This window comes from Solea senegalensis, linkage group LG4, assembly GCF_019176455.1.
Source record: "Solea senegalensis isolate Sse05_10M linkage group LG4, IFAPA_SoseM_1, whole genome shotgun sequence".
In the NCBI taxonomy this organism is placed as follows: domain Eukaryota; kingdom Metazoa; phylum Chordata; class Actinopteri; order Pleuronectiformes; family Soleidae; genus Solea; species Solea senegalensis.
Genome location: NC_058024.1, coordinates 13911669 through 13930620, shown reverse-complemented (window position 1 = coordinate 13930620; position 18952 = coordinate 13911669). Strand labels below are relative to the sequence as shown.

Here is an 18952-nt window from a genome sequence, read left to right as displayed (position 1 = left end):
CCCCACGGGGAAAATTGAGTGTGGTACATTTACTGCAGAATGAAATAACAGAAATAGAAATAAATAAGAAATACGGATGGATGCTCACCCTCGATGCAAACATGGTTCCCAGCAGAAAATCAGTTATATTAAATGTGGTATTATGTGACTTTAGTGTTTAAAATTCTACATTTGGATTTACATACAGTACACAAACTCACAAAAGAAGATGGCAGTAGTGAGTTAAAAAAAAAAAAAAGATTTGTGTATGGACTTAATGGACTTTGTGTTGGGAGGGGGCAATCACAAACTTTAATTTACACAGGGTGTCCACGGGGTCTTAAAGTATTAAAAGTTGATAAATCAATTTCTGGGAAATTATGGCTCTTAGTCGTGATTTCATGAAATATTCAATTTTGTCCAGAGTTTGACTGCAAAAGTATGCATGATTGTATTTATTTTCCTCCCCGCGTTTGTTAACAACAATGATGCGCAGACATGCTCACCCTGCAAGATCGGCTCGGGGCCGCATGCGTACATATGACGTTACGCATCTTGCAACAGGGAACATGCTTCTGGAATAAATCTGAAATCATGGGAAAATGTAAGTTTACATACTCCTGGTTGAAGATCCCTGAATTTCAGCAATGGCTAAATCCTGTTGCTGAGAACAACGGGGAGGCTTATATTGCAACTTATGAGTTTCTTTGTATGGTTGTGCTCTATAGATTTAATTTCAAACTAAAATTATTTAGTTTGTATTTTGTAAGTTAAATATGTGTTGCTGATTACAGTTTGAAGTGGCTATAAGGTCTTAAAATTTTTTGAGAAGGTCGAAAAAGTCTTAAAAAGGTATTGAAATTAACCTTCAGGATTCCTGCATACATCCTGTTTACAGTAAAAAAAAAAAGTTTAGCAGGTGAATATTTCATGAGATGAGTTTACTAAGAGGGTGATATCAGTTTTTCCTTGTGTCTGAGTTTTCAATCTGCAATTCCAGTCAGGAAAGAGCCAGTGTTCGTTTTCAATAGGGTTGCAATGATTAGCGTTGAGTGTTTAGTCAATGATTAAAATCAGGCTCTTGATTTTTCAGCCTCTTCAATGTGAATATTTGCTGGTTTCTTTGCTACAGGTAACAAAGAAATAATCAAAACTGAATCATTTCAGTTTGAGGACAAAACAAGACATTTGAGAAACTCATAATTTTCAGGTTTAGTAAACTGACATTTTATAGACCAAACAAGTTACTCGTTTAATGGAGAAAATAATTGTCTGTTGCAGCTCCAGTTCTCAGCACAGCAGACATGCACAGTATAGTCAATGCTGATTTTGTGTCACCACCACACAACTACAAGTCACTAAATTATCCACACGATATATCTGTTTAGAGATTGTTTTTTTTTCATGTATTATAATACAGAGGTTATGTGAAGAGGGTGTAATGGTTTGTGAGGGAAAGAAAAAAAAAACAGTGGGGGTGGGTGGTAAGAGCTTAAATTGATCACGATTTTCCATCATGATAATACAATAATGATATACATGGTATTTCACAGCATTTAAAAGTAAATGTGTTTGTTGCGATATAGAACAATACATACCATATTTAAAGAACCCCAAAACAATTGATGATGCAAAATGAAAGAGAAATTAAGTTAATAATAGCATATGGACAACTGTGTTTAAAACATAAAACAAACAATAGAGTAGAAGGCTGCATGTGGGCCGCGAGGTTGAGAACTCTGAAATAAAGCTTCCTGAATAAAGAATTATTGTCTATTGTAACCATGAGTCAAAACTTAGTCTCTAACACTTATAATCCCAGTTATTTAACAGTATTTAAATGTTCACCCCATTGACACAGTGCTGGTTTATTACTTGAAGATGATGGCAGCAGTTCCTTAGGTGTGACAGCAGGTGGTGCAATAATCCCTTCAAGAACTAATTTTGTCCTTCACACTGCACTCCTGAATCATTCATTCTTTTAACTCCTCATTCAGGTAAGACCTCTACTGCTGATCACTTTAAACCAGGGGTCGGGAACCTTTTTGACTCAGAGAGCCATGAAAGCAAAATATTTGCAAATTTATTTCAGTGAGAGCCATATAATATATTTTAAGACTGAATTTAACTAAATGTGAGTATAATAAGCCTCTGAATTTATTCTTTTAAATAATGTTGTTATAATACTCACCATTAATGCGACTTCTGGTTCTTGTGGACCCTTTTATTGGCAGAACAGCAAGACTTTCTTTGCGCAGTGTGTCACCAGCAGCATATCTTGCAATCACACTGAATTGCGACAAATGACTTACGTCTGTTGACTCATCCAAAGCCAGGGAATAGAACGGTGCTGCATTTATGTCATTCACTTGTGTTTCCTCCACTTCCAAAATCGATGGATGGATTAAAACAAGTGATAATATTTTATGTTTTATCTGAAAAGCCGAAATCTGCGAGCCAGATGCAATCATCAAAAGAGCCACACCTGGCTCGCGAGCCATAGGTTCCCTACCCCTGCTTTAAACACTTAAACTAGAGGAAACCTTATTTTCAATATTTCCTTTAAATAATGCTTGTAATTCATGTGTGTGTGTATGTATGTTTATATGTATATATATATATACATACACACATGTGTACATACACTCCTGAGACAGTTGGATCAATATGATAATATAGTATACATGAAAGACAATGAAACAGAAAAGAACATTTTGTGTTTCCATTCAAAAAAGTATTCTAAATGTGTTTTATTTTATTTTATTTTTTATCTATTGCAGTGAAACATTACACACACGTTTTCACATACGTGAAGTGAAGGTGGTGGTTAAGTTGGGTTTGGGTGGATGAGGATAAATGGGAGGAGCGTTTATGTTAGAAAATGAATAAAAAGCGCAGGGATGGAAGCCTGACGTTCACGGATCACCCAGAGGACTGTGTGTGTGTGTGTGAGAGTGTGTGTGTGAGAGAGAGAGAGAGAGAGAGCTGAAGCAGGCAGGTGTGTGTGTGTGTGTGTGTCAGGGCAGATGAGCTGAGCGTGTACCTGCAGGCTGCTGGAACCTGGAGCGGGCCGCTGCTGAGGAGGGAGGCAGAACACGCCCTGACGGTGAAAAGGTGGACGCGCGCTCTCGGGGCCCCCGATCACCGCGGAACACACAGAGGCGGAGCTGCGCACCTGAGCACCAGCTCAGCTCCAATGCACCGCCGCGGGCCCGCAGCTCCACCGGACACCTACCAAATGAGATCGACACGAGTTTATATCCACAGACGTCGCTTTGCGCCCGGGAGCTGTTTTATCCGCGCCTGTTGCTCGGATCACCTGGAGATCCCGCGGGACTCCGCCAAGAAATAAAAGAGCAGAGAAGTGAAGTGGCCCGAGCACCATGAGCAGGAAGACGCGGCGCTGGATTTTACACTTTTTCCTGTGCCTTGGAGTAGTTTACCTGAAGATCGGGTGAGTGAGTAAGAGGGATGTTGCACAGGTTGTCTTTACGCACGAGTGTTCCCGGTGTGAGAATGTCGCTGGACCACATTGTAGTTATCATACGCCGTGTTTGTCCACTCACCTCACACAGTGTGGGGCAGCCCGTGCTCACGTGGAAAGGGAACTTGGTTTGTAACCGGAGGGTTGCCGGTTCAAGTCCCCACCAGGTTAAAGGGATGGGGTACCCCTGAGCAAGGTAACCAACCCACATTGCTTCCCGCGCGCTGCTGCTAATTCTAGGAAGTTTTCTCGTAGATGATGGGTTACATGTAGAGAAGGATTTTCCCTAAGATACTTTCTTTAAATAAAAGAACATAAAGATAATAACTAGAGAACGCACTTAGTGTTTAACCATCATTTTTACTATGAGCCACAGCCTACATGCGCACAAACGTCCATCGAAATCCGCCCTTAACGTTTTTGACTTACGCTGAAAAATGTGGCCCTTCTGTCGCAGAGGTCTGTCCACGGTGGTTGCGCTGGGAGCGAGCATCATCTGCAACAAAATCCCGGGCCTGGCTCCTCGTCAGAGGACGATCTGTCAGAGCCGGCCCGACGCCATCATCGTGATTGGAGAGGGGGTTCAGATGGCCATCAACGAGTGTCAGTTCCAGTTCCGACACGGACGCTGGAACTGCTCGGCCCTGGGAGAGAGGACCGTGTTCGGAAAAGAGCTCAAAGTGGGTACGTCGCACTCTGATGTGATTTTAATAAAAAACAAACAAACAAAAACAGGCTGTAAGCCATGCAGCAGAGACAGAGGGAGCGAATGTCACGATAATAACTGAGGTTATTAGTTTACTTTGGTGCCATTGTGTTCAAAAAAATGTCTTATGTGAGGTCTCGAGATGGAGCTATTCTGGAGATTTTAGTGGTTTTATGGTAAAATAATCTAGTTTTATAGCACTTTACTAGTTATAATTTATTTCATCTCAAATGTAGTATTTTTATTAAGGCTTTACACGTTTACAGTTTAGCTTTGTTGACACTTAAAACACGAATGATTACTAAATTAATCATCAACTATTTTGAGAATGATTAATCGGTTTTAGTGTGGTTTTTTTTTTAAACAAATCATCAAATGAAGGTTTCCGATTTTCAGCTTCTTAAATGTAAATATTTCCTGGTTTCTTTGTTTCACATAAAAGAACAAGAAATCATTAAAACTGCATCATGTTAGATTTGAAAAACACAGATTAAAATTGGTCAAGAATTTATGGACCAAACAATAGGGAAAATGATTGACAGATTAATCAATTAACAGTACTCACATCAGGTCCATCAAGAGTGGTCTTTTTTTTAGTTATAACATACACTGTTTTATGCATCTAAAACTAAAGGTATTGTATCTAATAATATGTAAAGTAAAATCATTTTGGGATTCTAAGGGGGCCTGAGTCATGTTATTTTTTGTTCACTTGGGCCAGTGATATAATTATCAGAATAAAACGTTTCAAATCAGGTGATATTGATAATAAGGGCAATAAATGACAGATAATTGAATAGAATGAATATTGAAAACATTTTTCATATCTGAGGTAGTGTTTGCATAAACTTCAGTATAATTTAGATATAGAAATATTGTTTATTACTCATTATAATACATTGATTATAGTATTCACTCAATCAATGAATTGCTGCCTTGTCCATAAACTAAAGATATTCAGCAGGCGGTTAATTAAGGGCTGCCTTTTACTGAAGAATGTTTAATTGTGCTCACTACTGTGTTGTTTTATCACCAGCTACAGGTCACAAACAGAACATGCTTGTATTTACTCCTTTTCTATCATGAGCTATTTATCACTACATGAAGCTTCTACACTAAAAGTGCTTGAAAAAAGCTGGAAAACTGCTCTTAAAATGTCTACAAGTAGTCCCTGAGAGAGTTTCCTCCAAGGTACACAATCGCTGACCCTGACGAATGTCTGAAAGCCCCGAGAGCGCCGACTCTAAGAGCATCTGCTCTCGGTGGGAAAATAAACCCCCAGATTTGAGCGTAGCTGTGGAATAAGTCTGGAGGCGAAACTCCAAAGACACCACAGTGGAAATAAGTGGAGAGTTATTTAAACACACTGGTATTTCACTTCCACTGTCTTGTCCTGTAAGTTCATCCTGTCATCTCTTTCCATTCATTTTGACAGACCAAAACAAAGCCTTATTCCTTATTTAATGCCTAATCTTAAACACAACTCAAATCTTAGCTCTAAACTTAACCAGTTCCTCGTTGGTCTCCACGGGGACTACCGTTCTTGACAAGGTCAGGGTTACTGCCAGAAAAGGCCCTAAAGCAGTAACAAATACAAGAACACACACGTACATACACACACACACACACAGTCATCTTTCACTCCCAAGTGTCATTAGGGATTATGGTTCACATAATCTTATAATGACTGCTACTTTGCACATGTTAATATATTGTATGAAACGTCAAGTGCAGTGAAGGTTTGCACCAAAACAACAGCTGCACGATGAATAGTTTGTTGTGTGGCTTCTTCGAGTGACTTCTGCACTGATGGTTGTGTTAAAATGAAGCGCTGGGCTGCTCACGAGAGCGCAAACGCGTGCACGATATAATGTTTCTGCCTCGTTTGCTGATATCCCTGCAAAAGTATTATCACAAACAGGTTAAACCAACGACTGTTGTAAGTGAATGTACTCTGCTTGCACAAAACACGCAGACTGACATGCTCTTCATCTGCTCTCAGCTGAATGATCATCATGTATGTGTTCATAAAATAACCCCCAAACCCCACCCCACCATCCCATCCCTTCAGGAGCTTCAAGTTCAGACAAGCACTTTCTCCCAGGTTTACAAAATCTCCCTCCAGGTTCTGCAGCTTTGGCAGGGGGTGTTTTACTGCGTGTTTCAGGAGAGCAACTACTAAAGACCACAACGATAGATTTACACAAATCTCAGTGAGAGGAGATAATTGCAAATTATTGAGGCATTGCAAAAAAAAAAAAAGTAAAGGATGAGGCGGATTTCCAGGAGGCAGCAGGTCGGCTCGCACGCTGCCTTGCATCAAGCCCGTCAGTATCTATTGTTTTGTTTCAGCAGACTGGAACACTGATACCTGACAGAATACATAAATTCGGGGCCGTTGTTGGCAGTATGGCAGCATTTTGGCTTTAGGTCAGCGTATCCTTCCCATCGACCAAGCTGGCTACTGCAGTGTGGGCACTGGCTGCTTGTACATGGACTGAAAACACAGATCACAGAGTTTATTGCAAGTGATGTAACCGTTAATATATTTGGTTTACAAATGTAATGCTAGGGTGCTGCTGCGTTTGATGATCAGTCTGCTTTGCCTTTAATTTATATCCTTCTGAGGTCGTGCACCACTGAGAGACATCAGCATCAGTTTGTTTCAACTAAACTTGATTTCAGCTTTCACTGACCCCAAAAAGAACGTGACCTTAAGAGCTTCTGCGTTGGTTTAATTGTTAAAGATTACGACTTTATTGGAGCATTTTCACAACTTACGGTTATTTTTGGAGGGTTTCCACGCATGCTCCATTTTAATTAAAAAGAAAGAAAACACAGTTGACCTGCAGAAATCAGATTTATGGAGTAGAAATCCATCTATGTAGGGAGGCTCTGCATGCCTCTCAGATTCACCTCCTCAGGGCGGATTCTAGTGTGATGGCAGCTGGGACCAGAGCCAAAAATAAGGCCTAAACATTAAATATGTTATCTCCCACTGAATGGTCTCATCTTTATCCATCATATGTATGTGATGGACAGAAAGAGAGTTAATTGGAGAAGTTATTAAATCATACTAATCCTGATGGTTGCAAAAACTCTCATGCTACTTGGTAAATGGCTTCCTTCTCTTCCGGGCTTCATTGTATTTTCAACACGATTCTAAACTCCGTAGCGTGATTAATGAATTCGATTTGGCCTGACTGGTGTATTTTTGATTTGGTCTCGGGGAGCTATGTCAGGTATGCGAGGAGGCTCGGCAGAATCTGAGTTCGTGATTGTCAGCATTTGTGATTAAAAAAATGTTCCTTTTACTCTTCATTGCAGGCAGTAAGGAGGCCGCGTTCACCTATGCGATCATCGCTGCCGGGGTCGCCCATGCGGTCACCGCAGCCTGCACCCAGGGTAGTCTGAGCGGCTGCGGCTGTGACAAGGACAAACAGGGTTTCTACAACCAGGAGGAAGGCTGGAAGTGGGGAGGCTGCTCTGCAGACGTCAACTACGGCCTGGAATTCTCCAAGGTGTTCGTGGACGCGCGGGAAATTAAGCAGAACGCCAGGACTCTCATGAATTTACATAACAATGAAGTGGGGCGCAAGGTATGTTTGGAATACTTGCTTTTATTTAATTTAGCATGTTCCACATCATCATCACCAGTAATGAGCCAAGGCCAGATGCTCATGTGAGAACAGCTCTACTGGTTTTAAAAAAAACATCAGTGATGGACAACTTGACATGTTCAAGCTTTACCACAAACTCAATCTCACACACACATACAGACTGCAGACTGTCTCAAACTGTGGTACGTGAACCACTAGTGGTACACAAGCTTCTGCTGGTGGTATTTGGAGGAAAATCAGAAATACTGTTCTACTGTATATACCAGGGTGTGTGATTGCAGTGGAGCTGAGGGATTTTGACCACAGTGCATAGAAAACAAAACCAAAAAAAAAGAGAAATTAAATAATAATTAGTGTCACCTCATCTCTTGCTCCGTCTTAATCTAATTTCACTATACCAGCGTCTGAAGTGTCTTATTTACGCCACTGTATTTTAACATGGCAATAACGGTGTTACTTGGGGAGCTTAATATTTTCACAGCACCAAATTCAGATTAATCTGCTGCTGAAAAGTCTCCCAAACAAAATTCTGTTTCTGTTGATTAACATGTAAAAGAAACTACAATGAAATTTTCAGGAAATTTGCTTATTATTAATTAAGGTGTAGCTACAGAGGCCACTTCATCTCACCTCAGCTAACTTCTTTATTACTGTGGTTGATGCTCTGCTGGTACAAATGAAACTGACATTGTCAGTTCACAAGTTAACACATCTTTAATTGGTTTTATTCTTAATGGTAATTAACTGATTCAAGATTAATCATTCACATTCCTATTCATAGACAAATTTGCATGACTTAAATCTCATGATTATATTTTAATAATTCATAAAAAACTGCCAGAGAATTGGGAAAGATAACTTTAAACCGTACAGTAAATACATTCAACTAAAACTTTTAACTAGTCATATTGTTGTTAACCAGGTCAAACATATCAGAGTTAAGCTGATATTATAAAAGAAACAAATGTAGAATATGATCACTGTTTTAAAAAAGAGAGATCCCTGCACAGTTAAAAACAAAAAAACAAGTTGTATATATAGTTGTATGTATAATACAAATGTAACTTACGCTACGACTAGAATAAACAATCCTTAGTGCCATTCACATAAGGTCCTATTGTAGTTTTATTTATTCATTTGTTTATTTATTTATTATTATTTTTATTTATTTATAGTATTTTTGACACCTACAGATCAGAGGAGGTTGCTGCATGGTTCTACTTCATACACCTGTAGTGTCTCGCAATGACATAATACATATTGTGAATTCTAATGGCAGCCTTATGTTTAGCAAGTCTAAGTTTAAGATTTTGTTTGTTCACTTTATGAATAAATCTAAGTCAAGTGTGGTGGTTTGTCATCGTTATGATTATTGGTATATTTATTGAGGTTAAGCCGTCTTCTAACTCTGAAATTTCTAAGTTGAATGACTTGAACTTTGGTAAACTCCCAACTTGGCACTGCTGTGGGAATGTACGAGAAGAAAATTGCGTCAGACGATCTGTGATCGTCAGGGGGATTAGCTCAAATGGTAGAGCGCTCGCTTAGCATGCGAGAGGTAGCGGGATCGATGCCCGCATCCTCCAGTTGTGTTTAGCCACTTCACTCTTAAGTATTTCCTGAAAATTACAGTCCAAGTTATCAGGTCGTAATAGGGCGAGACATGACTTGTGTCCTTAGAAATTAATAATTGTAAGTCAACAGTAACATAGAAATAAATGTAAAGCATTCAATTAGGGGGTGGGATGGCTCAGTCGTTAAGACCAGTACCCTGTGTGCGAAAGACATCATGGTCGCAAGTTCGGTTCCACCCCTGGCTGATTATACTCAATTCCTTTGTAAGTTGCTTTGGATAAAAGCGTCTGCTAAATGACATGTAATGTGATAAACAGCTGAGACTTTAAGTCAAGAAATGTAAATACAACAATACATATTTGACCCTTTATTTTATGGTATATTAGAGAAAGCAGAGCTTCCCTTGTGGTCAGCCTCTGATCTCGTGGTATTTTGTGCATTTGTTTTTGGGTATAGTGAGGGCATCATGACTGGGTACAAACGGAGCATCTATCAAGGGCTTTGGCTTTGCAATCAGTGTTGGGTGGTTGTTTACCAACTTGTGCCAAACCTTGTGAGAGAATTGACAGTCAGTTCAAAGACAACGTTTCTCAGAGCAAGATTGCAAAGCAGTTGGGTCTTTAATCATCTACCGTTTATAATGTCGTAAAAAGATTCAGGGAGTCGAGGGCAGAAAACCCCTGCTGACTGTGTGTGAACGTTGAGCCCTCAGGTGGTGTTCTGTGAGAAACTGCCATGCTACTGTGATGGACATGGCCACAGAGGCTTGGAAGCACTTTAGAAACAAATAATGATGAATGTGAGCTGCTTCCCACTTCCACGTGCTGTCCCGCTGCTCGTGGAAGTACCTTCGCTTTCACATTGTGCGAAATTCCCCTTCTTCCGTCTTCTCTCTGCTTTTACCATGTCTTTCTCATCACTCCAGAAGAATGAACATTAATTATCCCGGTGTTTCATACATGTGCCAACTTCTGAGGTGAATCCCGCGCAAAGTTTTATAAATGAGGCCCCAGGACCATATGAGAGTGTATGAGCCAGACTCAGATGCTGTTACCCACTGTACAGAAATTGGGAGCCAAAACATAAATCACTAGAAATTGCAGGGTCATCCACAAAGTGACCCCATGAGAGAGCAGTTTGTTGGAAGAAGTCACATAATAGATCAGTGGATGTCTGAGGTAAACTGTGTCGCACTAAAATGCTGCTGCACTGATGACCACTTTAGCTGTAACATATCTGTCCAGGGAGACAGAGCTGCTTTTATTTGATTTTGCATGCACAACAGAATTTGTGAGGAGTCTGTGGTGATTCAACCGTCTTCTGACATCTCATTTGAAGCAGCAGTCATAGCATGAGAGACGTTTCAAATGTTTATTTTAATAAGGAAGTCACACTGAGACTGAGAGTCACATTAAAAATCTCTTTTTCACATAAGAATTATAAATAAGACCCAGTCGACTAACAGAAACAACATGGCTGAATCCAGAGCAGTTCATTTTTGGACTGATGTGGAGACCAAATAAATGATCCTTCAGCTTACAGAAATGTATATTTTAAAGTTAGAAAGACACAGAATGGTGCCGGACAGACTCACTTCATTGAATAGATTCCACCAGCGTTTGTATACTGGGACAAGGACAGAAGTCAAGATAAATGTTGGTCCCACCACAGCTCAACTTAACTTAACTGTAACACAGAGGAAATGTCACCTGTGAGTAAAGTTAGCATTCCTCGCAAAATGGAAGGAATGATATGGAGTCTACAGCCAGAACACAGGGAGAAACTTTAGAAACACCTTTCAGAAGTAATTTAATGGCTGGATTAAAAAACAAACCCAAAAAAAGAAGGAAAATAATGATCATAACATCTTATGTTTAACTAAATCCCAGAAAGTAACCCACAAATGGACTGGAGAGCATCCATGCAATAACAAATGAAGGCACTAACATGGAATCAGGTTGTAGTGGTTTAACCATAGGAACAAAATCTGGTGCAAGTGTTCCAAGCTAAATTATGGGATTTTTACAGTGGCAGTGGAAGACACAAAACACTTTCTTATTTATATTATAACTGACTCCATGTACCTATGCAAAGCTACAGCTTGGAGACGTGAAACTTATATTGGCAATGGGTTGGGGTCTGGGGCCGAGGCTCCAGTAGGTCTGGAAACTTAAATGGGAAAGCAACACAATCACATGTGATTATGTGTCACTGATGACCACATGATGATGATGATGATGATGCACATAGAATGTATAAGGTATTTCACTGATCATTCAAACAACTTCAAGTTGAAGTGTGATGTGATTTTGTTGCCACACTATGACACAATCCAAAGATGGAGAAAGAGGGAGACCAATGGCTACCACACCACTGATCTGGATCATAACAAAACCACACGGGCACTGTATCAAGTTATAGTGATACCACTACAGTGATCCTAAAATACAGGTCAGGAGAAAGTCATGCATAGCAAAGCTTAAGCTCCACTGTGAAACCTCTGTCGCCAAAACACTGCTAGCATTGCTACCCCACCGCCTCTCTCAATGTGGAACACACGGAATGAGCGGAGCCGTGAATCAAAGACACGGAAGACATTGTTGTGATTGTTTCTCATCATCATTGGCTGTGATGTAAAGCTCAAGAACAAGCTGGAAATAAAAAGAGACATAAACTGAGCATCTGCAGCGAGTGACGCTGCTGTGAGGAAGACAGCTTCAGCCATGTTTTCATCATGGTACAGTTTGGTGGGGTACAGTACGGCCTGGTTTGGAGCGGTAAAGCCCCGGGTCAGGCTTGCCTTTCGACTGAGAACCGCGCGTGGAAGTGCTCGCAAGCCATTCATTGATTCATTTGAGAATAGACGGGCGTAGATGAAACACCGGTCGCAAGGGAGTGACACTTTTCGTCGTCCAATCAGCGGACTGTCGTGGGTCTTGCTCCACGACTATGAGAATTAGTGGGAAACGTTTCTCAGGGCCAGACGAAATGGAAACAAAACAAAGCTGTACTGAGAAAGAAAGAGTCATGTGGAGCCGATAGGCTCTTTGTGCCCCTTTGACAGAATGTGCACTGCTTTCCCGTCTCAGACATCAGTGGCAATTCAGTGTCACAGTGGCAGTTTGTGGTCTTGTCCCGTTCATGGCGACAGGGTTGTTTAATGTGCGACGATCAGGCTTTGGTGGGAGACGGCTTCATACTGTATTTGAGGGCTGGCATCAGTCACACTGTGATAGTGTGCGGATCTCTTAATGTGCACTTACAAAAGTGATAGCTCTGTAATTAGTGTTGTGAGGCTTTCATGTTTAAATGGAGATGATGTCAGAGTGTCAACCTTTAAATGTCTTGAGAAGAATAAACAATAGTGTAAAAAGTGCCACGGGAGGCTTACAGGGGCTCTGTTAGACAAACAATGGCAGCTTCGGCTGGTATCTCACTTCACTGAACTTCGTGAATTATATGTTTGTTAGATCTCGGGAGCATGACCACGCTAAGCTGTGTGCATCCAAGGCTTTTGACAATTACCCCACGAGACTCCAGAAAGTCTGAGGGCATATCAGAGTGGAATAATTAAAAAGCAGGGTGAAGCTTTTTAATACCAGCGAGGGTGAGGAGGAGGAAGGAGGGTGAGCTGATGTCATTCAGCCTGAGGCACACAGTGAATACCCCAGCTGCTTTTGCCAAACCCGCCAAAAGGTTCCACTCTTACCATGAAAAGGCCTTTCACCGCTGCCAGTGCAGTCACCATAAACATCTCAATGAAGTGACCGATTAAACTGTCACTTTAGTCACAACAACTACTCATAAGTAATTGCAGTATACCGCGTGTCTGAATGCATCTGTTTGGACAGACTGATTTTCAGCTACCATAAACAAATCAAAGATTTGTGGTTTTCGTGGCTTATTGTTAGGGCTGAACGAATTGGGGAAAATATCTAATTGCTATTTTCTGACAGATATTGTGGTGTGCACACCGTTGCCCTCTTTTTGAAACCAAAACTTGGTTTATATTTGATTTATTAGAAGCACAAATGAAGTGATTTACTAAGTGTGTATATTTCTTATATTTTTTTTAGTTTGTTTCTCAACTTTGAGAACATTTAAAGCAATCATACTCCTGTGATTTAGGACTCAACTTACTATGCATAAAGTTGTGAGAGGCATGTTTACAACGATTTGACAAATTCAAAGCAGCGCAATGTAGGATATATTGACTTTCAGTCTCTAGTATTAGTCCAACACTGTATGACACATTGCTCATACGAGTGACAGTATTTACTAATCAATCCCCCTTGCCTATTAAAAGTTGTTACAGAGTCTCTATTAAAAAGGTATTACCTGAGATAACCCATGGATGTATAGCATATTTAAAGACCCAACTCATTCATTAAAGTTAATAATAATGATGGTGCCTAATAGGGGTGGAAATCACAGGGTACCTCACAATATGATATGCGACACATGGTCCACGATACCAATAATATCACGATACAATGATTCTGTGCTTTTGCAAGTCAATCAAATAGCGATACATCATGATATATGGCTATGCCTTCACATAGAGAAGAAAGTATATATATACATAAAGTATATATACTGAACGTGGCTGGGGCATCTGTTAATAGAGCTTTCTCTGCTGCAAACTCTTTGGCCAGGTAACTTCCACCCAAGTTTCCAGAGGCTGTTTACTTTAGAGCAACTTCATTTATTAATGAATATATTGATATTTGCCATGGATGGGTGGCAATATCACTAAATCGATATCTTGACCCACCCCTAGTGCTCTCAAACAGCTATTCTAGTTCAAGGTATTTAACAGAATGGATCAAACACACATTCCACTTAAAAAAAAAAAGAAGATAAAATTGTTCTGTAGGCATCATGTGCATCAATGCTGAAGCTGCAGTATCTTATATGGCCACCATGCGAAAACAGTCTACTGCTCCTGGGTGCTCGAGGTAATTCTGATGAGATCAATGTGACATCACAAGAGCTACATTGTATTCCACGACTATTAAACTAATGTCATTTTTTTGTAATTACACAACGTGCACAAAGTTGAAAAGATTGGTCTGCGCTTGTGTGAGTGGTTCTTTCATGTGCGTGTTGTAAAGCTTTGACTGTTTCTTGTGAAAGAATCAAACCTGCATGGCTACTGGCCATAGAGAGACATCTTGGAGCAGCGCTGAGATCTCAGGAATGCCTACATTCATTTGGAATGCTAGAAAACTGTTGTCTCAACCTGTTGGAACTACTCATGCAATATCCATCAGTATTTCACCAAACTGATGTTTCCTAGTTGCTCACAGTGGAAAGACACTAACAAACACTTTGTAAGAGACTGTGTGTAATGTTGCAATTACTAAATACTTCTCCTGTAAAGTGAAGTGTATTTTTGTCCATCAAAACTCAAAGATGTTTACTAGGTGTAGAAGCTAAAAATAAACTTGAATTACCACCTAGTGGGTATGATCGGGTGTCAAGAAAGGAACTGTGATGACTGGAAGTCAGGAGTGGCAGAGATGTATGTGAGGGTGGTGCAGGACATATAGGAGGATGGTGAGACAGTGGTGAGGTGTGCAGTTGGAGTGACGGATGGGTTCAAGGTGGAGGTGGGATTACATCAGGGATCAGTTCTGAGCCCCTTCTTGTTTGCATCGGTGATGGACAGGTTGACAGACAAGGTCAAACAGGAGTCTCTGTGGACAATGTTGTTTGCAGATACTATTGTAGTCTGTAGTGAGAGTAGGGGACAGGTGGAAGAGAGCCTGTAGAGGTGGAGGAATGCGCCGCAGAGAAGAGGAATGAAGGTTAGTAAGAGCAAGACAAAATACTTGTGTGTGAATGACAGTGAGACAGGTGGTACGGTGAATATTAGAAGTAGAGGTAGTGAATGGACAGGCAGGAGGAAAAGAGGGAGATCACAGAGAATGTTAATGGATGTTGTGAAGGAGGACATGAGGACAGTTGGTGTAACAGAAGACGACAAGATGGAGGCAGATGATCCACTGTGGCAACCCCTAAATGTGAACAGTGGATTAAAAGACTGTCTTGTGACATAGGCCTTTCAAAACCCAAATAAATAATCAGCTAATCCATTAAAGTGAACATTTGTGAGCTTGAAGATTCAAGGATTCTCTTCAGTCAAAGTAAAAGTAAAGATTGTGAAGTCACTGTGACCTCAAATTTTGACCTATAACTATCAAGACTGGTTCAGTTTATCCTCAAGTCTAAGTGATGTTTGGGGCAAAATTTAAAGGATTACCTTAATACATGACAGACATCCTACAGGTAAACTACCCACACACATACAACACTGTGGCATAGACATCACAATAAGCTCAACTTCAATTTAAGTTGGTTTGAGTAGTTTTAACTGCACTTTAACTTCCAGTACAAAACTTTGTTTCATCAAGAATTTTCCTCTATTCTAGGTCCTGGAGAAGACCATGCGCCTGGAGTGCAAGTGTCATGGTGTGTCAGGGTCTTGCACCACCAAAACATGCTGGATGACGCTCCCTAAGTTCCGTCAGCTGGGATACGTTCTCAAGGAGAAGTACAACCACGCTTCACACGTGGAGCCGGTGCGAGCTAGCCGCAACAAGCGCCCTACGTTCCTGAAGATCAAAAAACCACATTCCTACAGGAAGCCCTTGGACACAGAGCTGGTCTACATTGAGAGGTCGCCCAACTACTGCGAGGCCGACCATCTGACTGGCAGCATGGGGACGCAGGGTCGTCTGTGCAACAAAACGGCCCAGCAACCCAACAGCTGCGACCTGATGTGCTGCGGCCGCGGACACAACACGCACCAGTACTCGCGTGTTTGGCAGTGCAACTGCAAGTTCCTGTGGTGCTGCTACGTCAGATGCAACACGTGCAGTGAGCGGACAGAGGTGTACACCTGTAAATAGATATCCTGGACTGCTCGTGTACTTCAGAATGCCAGTGCAAATCTGCCACTGAATTGGACTCAACCGTTGAGCACAGAAATGTTACGTCTGTTTCCCGTGATACCATTTCATACATTCTCTGCAGTCCACACTGCTCAGCTCAGATGCTGAGGATATTCTTTTTTTCCTAAACTAATTATTTATTCAGTGAGAAAACTACTGATCATTTTTGACATTTCATTGTCAGGTGGGGTTGACACATGGTGTATAGATTCCTGACATTTTATTGCAAAGTATATTCACGTGCACTTAAGAGCAAAACTTTTTCTTTTTTTTTCTTAACACAATAATTAAACACTGGAGTATTCACAACTGAATGTGACCGACAGATCTGGGAAGCAGAGGAACACTACACTACTGATTGAGGACTCAGTTTATTAATATTGTTCTACATTTGTTTCTTTCCCTCCAGTTTGCTGCTAATTGTCTGGAAAGTTTGTGACCGAGCAGCAATTTTGACTTTTCACGCTAAGTTGACACCACTAGAAGCTAACATGAGCTTCCAGATGTTACATTTCCCCAATGTTGATGACAGAATATATTTTGTAAGAGATTATTTTTATATAATTATTGTTTTATTTATTTTCTCTCCCTGTGTAAAATATTTTCCCTTAGCCTTTCTTTATCTTTTACTGAAACACTGTTCTAAAGATGTCTCCTCAGAAGAAAAATATAATCATGTCACACTGAAATGTGCAGTATTGTGATGCATTTACCGTTTCAGGGAGCGTCACACCTTTTCGTACTAATGTAACCCCCATGTTACATGAACATGCCTTTCTGTGAGTCTCTCATTGTACATTTAATGTTTTTGAGTTCAAACATTGTCATTTGGTGCATAATTTGTCAAACAACAATTTAATCATCAGCCTTTTAAACCTGATGATTAACAACAACACTGCAAACTGATTTCAGCTGCAGTTTGCAGGAAATAATATGATTAAATAACAGCAGGTTTCTGTCCTAAGCCCCTCCCACCAGATGAGAACGGACAGACCAGCATGGTTCACGTGTGAGAGACGACCCAAGGCACTCTATGACACACATTATATTGCATTTCTGTAGTTTTCATTGTAGAGTGGCCGTTGTTACCAACACTGGAATGGTGACCTTTCCACCATAGGGTCATTTACATGCAGCTGTTAAGTTGAACAGCCACTAGGAGCGTCTTTTCTCTGAACTGTGATTGGTCAAAATCACCTGTGGGGCCAGATTTCATCTTGCCTACCCCAACTTTAACTTCTCGGTTCTTTCAACACACAGTGGCTACCATGTGGTATTAACATGTGTCCTTGGTGTAGTGTAAAGCTCATTCTGATTGAAATCCGATTCCCTAAAAACACATTATTGTCACATGTAAATGGGCTACGAGAAATCTTCCAGGCTAAATTTTAGTTACAGTTAGAGTTGAGCTGGGTATCAATGATGTGGCGTCTTGCATTGCAATAAAAAAAGCGGAAAAGACATCCTACTTGCTGATGGCCATTAAATAAAATAACACATTTGCTTGGAATAAAATGGCAAATCAAAGAAGGAAACACAAATACAAGTTAATTAATAATAATAATCTATTAAGAATAGATTGTTAATCAACTACTAAATGAATCAGAAATGAATTTGGTAACTGACTAATCAGTTTTTTTTGATATATAAACTCTTTGATTTCAGCTTCTTGAATGTGAATATGTTCTGGTTTGAGGGGGTTGTCAATTTGAGCTTTAGGAAACACAGTTTGATCAAACAACAAATTGAACCATATACTTGAAAATCATCATTAGCTGCAGCCCTGGATGACACTTGACAGTTTTCAATACTTGGCTCCACTGACATTTTCCTGTAAGTATTTGATACCCAGCCCTCTCCTAACAATTAAATCACCTTCAAATAATCTGAGGTAGGGTCTCTAGAGAGCAGTCAGGTGAGTTTAGATAGAACTGTAAGATGCCTTCATCACAGCAAGGCTGCATGACATGACTGTAGAAACTATGCAGTGTATTGTATAGGCAGCCCGTGGCAAATGGAAAGGGAACTTGACGTGTAACCGGAGGTTCGCCGGTTCAAATCCCCACCCGGCCAAAAAGGGCTGGGGTACCCCTGAGCAACGTACCCAACCCCCAATGCTCCCCGGCAGCCCACTGCTCCTACTTCTAGGATGGGTCAAATGCAGAGGAATACTTTCCCTAAGGGGGATTAATTCAATTCATTCACAGTTTGATTGTTAATGAGAGGATTTCAAGTAAAGTGCAGGTCAATCCCGACTCAGCCTTTATTGTTGGGTTTTCCTGTATGCAACTAATCTAATAAAATCATGTGACTCAAGAGGCTGCTGTGTTTTTACATCAGAAGTTACAGTTGGTCCTTTGCACAAAGACTCACGCCGTCTTTGCATTTGATTTTGTTTAATAAATGACTCAGAATGAAAAGCAGGACGTCACCGTGTGTTTGATAAACACCTTTCGGGGTTTCGTAATGACAGAGCGAAGTGAAGTAGGTGTAACTGAGGTGTCGCAGCACTGTGTGCTCGTCAGCGAGCAGCGGGTGTGTGGAGCTGCTCCCTGATGGATTACCGTGACATCTGCTTCATTCACTCCACAACGACGTTGCCACAACAACCACTCTGTGCCCCCCAAAAATG

The 18952-nt window shown here is 40.7% G+C and overlaps 1 protein-coding gene and 1 non-coding gene across 2 annotated transcripts; both read left to right on the top strand.

The window, feature by feature from the left end:
• Positions 1 to 2951: 2951 nt before the first annotated feature.
• wnt7aa (wingless-type MMTV integration site family, member 7Aa) lies at positions 2952 to 18636 on the top strand. The gene is made up of 4 exons (XM_044024971.1): positions 2952 to 3433; positions 3921 to 4147; positions 7497 to 7768; positions 15799 to 18636. The coding sequence occupies exons 1-4, from the start codon at positions 3363 to 3365 to the stop codon at positions 16276 to 16278; spliced, it is 1050 nt and encodes a 349-aa protein (XP_043880906.1). The 5' UTR covers positions 2952 to 3362; the 3' UTR covers positions 16279 to 18636.
• On the top strand, positions 9303 to 9375 carry trnaa-agc. Its single transcript has one exon. It is a non-coding gene; the product is annotated as a tRNA-Ala (tRNA).
• Positions 18637 to 18952: the final 316 nt, after the last annotated feature.

What these genes read in the sequence shown, in the direction of transcription:
- wnt7aa (XM_044024971.1), top strand. Translation starts at nt 3,363, where the DNA reads ATGAGCAGGAAGACGCGGCGCTGGATTTTACACTTTTTCCTGTGCCTT. An exon ending in CGGAAAAGAGCTCAAAGTGG is followed by an intron (nt 4,148 to 7,496) that starts GTACGTCGCACT and finishes TCTTCATTGCAG; the next exon opens with GCAGTAAGGAGGCCGCGTTC. An exon ending in ACAATGAAGTGGGGCGCAAG is followed by an intron (nt 7,769 to 15,798) that starts GTATGTTTGGAA and finishes CCTCTATTCTAG; the next exon opens with GTCCTGGAGAAGACCATGCG.